Source organism: Odocoileus virginianus, chromosome 7 (genome assembly GCF_023699985.2).
Source record: "Odocoileus virginianus isolate 20LAN1187 ecotype Illinois chromosome 7, Ovbor_1.2, whole genome shotgun sequence".
In the NCBI taxonomy this organism is placed as follows: Eukaryota; Metazoa; Chordata; class Mammalia; order Artiodactyla; family Cervidae; genus Odocoileus; species Odocoileus virginianus.
Genome location: NC_069680.1, coordinates 1,927,788 through 1,933,262, shown reverse-complemented (window position 1 = coordinate 1,933,262; position 5,475 = coordinate 1,927,788). Strand labels below are relative to the sequence as shown.

Sequence of the window (5,475 nt, the reverse complement as noted above, 5' to 3'; positions counted from 1 at the left end):
AAACAGGAGAACATGGTATCCTGGAAACTAAGTAAAGATAATATTTCAAGAAAATAGAGGTTATCCGCTGCATCAAATCTGCTTGAAGTTCAAGTAAGCCGAGGATTATCGAATTTAGTAACATGAAGGTCATTGGTGAGGAGTTCTGTGGCAATTCAGCCCCAAATTATCTGGCGTTCAGCTAAAAAAAAAAAAGTTAGAATGCATTGTAAAATGAAAGAGCTAGGGTATCCCTGGTGGTCCAGTGGTTAAGAATCTGCCTACCAACACAGGGGACACAAGTTTGATCCCTGGGCTGGGAAGACGGCACATGCCCTGGGGCAACTAAGCCTGTGTGCCACAACTATTGAAGGCCATGCACTCCAGAGTCGTGGCCCACAACAAAAGAAGCCGCTGCAATAAGAAGCCTGTGCACCACAGCGAAAAGCAGCCCCAGCTTGCCACAACTAGAGAAAGCCCGAGTGTAGCAACAAAGATCCAACACAGCCAAAAATTTAAAAAAAAAAACTTAAAAAAACAAAATACTTAAAAGAAATGTTCAGAAACATCCAACATTAAAAAAAAAAAAAAAAGAGCTTTTTCAGTCCGGCACTGAGTGGTTCTTCGGATCATGTCTGGTGGCTCCGCGGATTATAACAGCAGAGAACATGGCGGCCCAGAGGGAATGGACCCCGATGGTGTCATCGAGAGCAACTGGAATGAGATTGTTGATAACTTTGATGATATGAACTTAAAGGAGTCTCTTCTTCGGGGCATCTATGCTTATGGTTTTGAGAAGCCATCAGCTATTCAGCAGAGAGCTATTATTCCATGTATTAAAGGGTATGATGTGATTGCTCAAGCTCAGTCAGGTACTGGCAAGACAGCCACATTTGCTATTTCCATCCTGCAACAGTTGGAGATTGAGTTCAAGGAGACCCAAGCACTAGTATTGGCCCCCACCAGAGAACTGGCTCAACAGATCCAAAAGGTAGTTCTGGCACTTGGAGATTATATGGGAGCAACTTGTCATGCCTGCATTGGTGGAACAAATGTTCGAAATGAAATGCAAAAACTGCAGGCTGAAGCACCACATATTGTTGTTGGAACACCAGGGAGAGTGTTTGATATGTTAAACAGAAGATATCTCTCTCCAAAATGGATCAAAATGTTCGTTTTGGATGAAGCAGATGAAATGCTGAGCCGAGGGTTTAAGGATCAAATCTATGAGATTTTCCAAAAATTAAATACTAGTATTCAGGTGGTGTTGCTTTCTGCCACAATGCCAACAGATGTGTTGGAAGTGACCAAAAAATTCATGAGAGATCCAATTCGAATTTTGGTGAAAAAGGAAGAATTGACCCTTGAAGGAATCAAACAGTTTTATATTAATGTTGAAAGAGAGGAATGGAAGTTGGATACACTTTGTGACTTGTACGAGACACTGACAGTTACACAGGCTGTCATTTTTCTCAATACAAGGCGCAAGGTGGACTGGCTCACAGAGAAAATGCATGCCAGGGACTTCACAGTTTCTGCCCTGCATGGTGACATGGACCAGAAAGAAAGAGATGTTATTATGAGGGAATTTCAATCAGGGTCAAGCCGTGTTTTGATCACTACTGACTTGTTGGCTTGTGGAATTGATGTGCAACAAGTGTCATTGGTTATAAACTATGATCTACCTACCAATTGTGAAAACTATATTCACAGAATTGGCAGAGGGGGTCGATTTGGGAGGAAAGGTGTGGCTATAAACTTTGTTACTGAAGAAGACAAGAGGATTCTTCGTGACATTGAGACTTTCTACAATACTACAGTGGAGGAAATGCCAATGAATGTGGCCGACCTTATTTAATTCCTGGGATGAGATAGTTTTGAATGCAGTGCTCGCTGTTGCTGAATAGGCAATCACAACATGCATTGTGCTTCTTTCTTTGGGAATATTTGAATTTGTCTCAATGCTCATAACGGATCAGAAATACAGATTTTGATAGCAAAGCGACATTAGTCGTGAGCTCTTGTGAGGAAAGTCATTGGCTTTATCCTCTTTAGAGTTAGACTGTTGGGGTGGGTATAAAAGATGGGGTCTGTAAAATCTTTCTTTCTTAGAAATTTATTTCCTAGTTCTGTAGAAATGGTTGTATTAGATGTTCTCTATCATTTAATAATATACTTGTGGACTAAAAGATATAAGTGCTGTATAAAATCAGCCAATTATGTTAAACTAGCGTATCTGCCTTTATTGTGTTTGTCATTAGCCTGAATAGAAAGGCCTTTAAAATTGATTTTTTTTTTTAGCATTTGAATGCATTTTGTTTGGTATTATATTTATTCAATAAAGTATTTAATTAGTGCTAAGTGTGAACTGAACCCTGTTGCTAAGCCCCAGCAAGCAATCATCCTAGGTAGGGTTAAACCCCCAGTAAAATTGCCATATTGCACATGTCTTAATGAAGTTTGAATGTTAAATAAATTGTATATTCACTTAAAAAAAAAAAAAAAGAATGAGCTACAAGGACATCATGTGCAGCACAGGGAACATAGTTAATATTTTATAACTTTAAATGGAGTATCATATATAAAATTTTTGAATTGTAAAAAAAAATTCTGAGTATCCCTATAACTATTTAAAAGTTGAATTAAAAAAAAAAAAAATTCCTGGTCCAGATAACTTCACCAGCACATGTTTAAGAATAAAACTGCATCAATCTTGCACACATTCCTTCATACAGTAGATAAAAGGGAACATGCCTACCCATTTTATGAGGCTAGCATGACTCTGACTTCAAAATCTGTCAAGGACATTATAGGCACACTTTGGAGATATTGCAAGTTTGATTCCAGACCACCACAATAAAGCAATACTATTACAATAAAGGGGGTAACACAAGGGGAATTCCCTGTCAGTCCAGAGGTTGGGACTCCACACTCTCAATGCTGAGGGTCCAGGTTCAATCCCTGGTCAGGGAACTAAGATCCCACAAACTGTGGGTGGGGCCAAAAACCAAACAGGGTGGCAGGGGAGTAACATGAATATTTTGGTTTCCACACGCATAAGAGTTGTGTTTATGTTATGCTATATTTACGCTAAGTGTGCATTACTATTATATCTAAAAAAACACCAATGTTGAGGGATTTCCTTGGTGGTCCAGTGGTTAAGACTCCATTCTTCCAATGCAGGGGACCCAAGTTCAATCCCTGATCAGGGAATTAGATCCCACATGCCGCAACTTGGAAGAAGAATTATGACCAACCTAGACAGCATATTAAAAAGCAGAGATATTACTTTGCCAACAAAGGTCTGTCTAGTCAAAGCTATGGTTTTTCCAGTGGTCATGTATGGATGTGAGAGTTGGACTATAAAGAAAGCTGAGTGCAGAAGAATTGATGCTTTTGAACTGTGGTGTTGGAGAAGACTCTTGAGAGTCCACTGGACTGCAAGGAGATCCAATCAGTCCATCCTAAAGGATATCAGTCCTTTATATTCATTGGAAGGACTGATCCTGAAGCTGAAACTCCAGCACTTTGGCCACCTGATGAGAAGAACTGACTCATTTGAAAAGACCCCGATGCTGGGAAAGATTGAAAGCGGGAGGAGAAGGGGACAACAGAGGATGAGATGGTTGGATGGCATCGCCAACTCAATGGACATAAGTTTGAATAAACTCCGGGAGTTGGTGATGGACAGGGAGGCCTGGCGTGCTGTGGTCCATGGGGTTGCAAAGAGTCGGACACAACTGAGTGAACTGAACTGAATTGAACCGATGCCACAACTAAGAGTTCTCATGCTACAGCTAAAGATTCTGCATGCCGAAATGAAGATCAAAGATCCTGTGTGATACAACTAAGATCTGGCACAGCCAAATAAATAAATGAATCTTTTTAAGTTAAAAAAAAAAACCATGTCTATACTTTAAAGTACTTTATTGCTAAAAATAAAAAAAGGAAGTAGGACGAACCCTTTAAAAAGACTAACAACTTTTTAAAAACAACAAAGCGCTAACGTCATAGCAAGGAATTACCTGACCGAGCCTCAGGAGCAAATAGGACTCAGAGAGTCCAGCAAAAGGCAACCTTTTGCGTGAGTGGGTGAGTGGGATACAAACTGTGTGGCTGAAATGCACTTTTAGGGGTCTTGTGAGGTTAAGGGGACAAAAGTTTGAGTTCAGGAATAACTAAGAATGGAGATCCGAATAAATAACACACACATCTTCAGCTGGGACCTTAATGGATTACAATCTTGGAGTAAGGGTAAATCTAAGGTGTATCACATACACTTGAAAATTTCCATCAAGTAGTCTGGGTGGCTCAAGGAATCTTGAGGCTAGGACTTGGAGTAAGGTGGTTTCAGACTGCTAGTGTCCTCATGAATTTGATAGAATGAAACAAAAATCTTACACAGCAGATGACAACATCTTAGCTCCCAAATTATTTATATTGTACAAACAATTTTTCAAATGCAATGTCCAGGATTCTATCAACAATAACCCGGCATACAAGGAGAAAAATATGAGTAAGAGAAAGCAGAAACAACAGCAAGACCAGACCACAGGCAATCTTTTTATACCTCTGTGACTTCACCCCTCACACTGTGTTGTTATTATTTATCTTTCTTTCTCAGTGGGGATATTTCCTTGTTTCTTCCCCATCAATTATTCCATTCTTTTCCCTTCCCTACACTCTTGATTTCAGTTCTGATTATAATGTGATACTGGAGAGGTCGACCCTCTCACCAGCTGTAGGAGTCGGGCATATGAACTATCCATGGAATCTCTTTTCCTGTCCACAGGATTGACTCAGGGGTTAGCATGTGAACTAAGACAGTCCAGTGGGTGAGTCCCAGCCTGTCTGGAAGAGAATGCTGATATACAAACTTTCTACTCTTGAATAGAGAAGCATGTCCCTCTAAGAGCTGCTGGCTGCAGCATAACTCCAGGTTGAAATCAATGCTGTGGAAGATCAAACTAGAAAGAAATCAGGTCTTAAGTGACATTGTGAAGCTGCTAGATCAAGGTTCAGCTGTAGCTAGACCTGCTTCTAGAGCAGCATTGACCAATAGAAATATAATGCAAGTCACCTGTGAAAATTTTCTAGTGGCCACATTTAAAAAGTAAGAAGTCTTCCCTGGTGCTCCAGTGGTTAACACTCTATGCTCTCAGTGCAGGGGGCCCCAGTTTGATGCCTGGTTGCTGCTGCTGCTGCTGTTAAGTCACTTCAGTTGTGTCCGACTCTGTGCGACCCCATAGATGGCAGCCCACCAGACTCCCCCATCCCTGGGATTCTCCAGGCAAGACCACTGGAGTGGGTTGCCATTGCCTTCTCCGTGATGCCTGGTTGGGGAACTAAAATCCTATAAGCCACATAGCACTGCCAAAAAAAGAAAAAGGTGAAATTCATTTTAGTAATATATTTTATTTAACTTAGTATATCCAAATACTATCATTTAACATACGTAATAATTATGTTACATATTAACATGTAATAATGTAAATA

At 40.3% G+C, this 5,475-nt stretch overlaps 1 protein-coding gene across 1 annotated transcript; it reads left to right on the top strand.

Annotated features, from left to right (window-relative positions):
- The first annotated feature begins 583 nt into the window (after positions 1–583).
- LOC139029670 (eukaryotic initiation factor 4A-II-like) lies at positions 584–2,487 on the top strand. The gene has a single exon (XM_070469968.1). The coding sequence runs from the start codon at positions 611–613 to the stop codon at positions 1,835–1,837; it is 1,227 nt and encodes a 408-aa protein (XP_070326069.1). The 5' UTR covers positions 584–610; the 3' UTR covers positions 1,838–2,487.
- Positions 2,488–5,475: the final 2,988 nt, after the last annotated feature.

What these genes read in the sequence shown, in the direction of transcription:
- LOC139029670 (XM_070469968.1), top strand. Translation starts at nt 611, where the DNA reads ATGTCTGGTGGCTCCGCGGATTATAACAGCAGAGAACATGGCGGCCCA.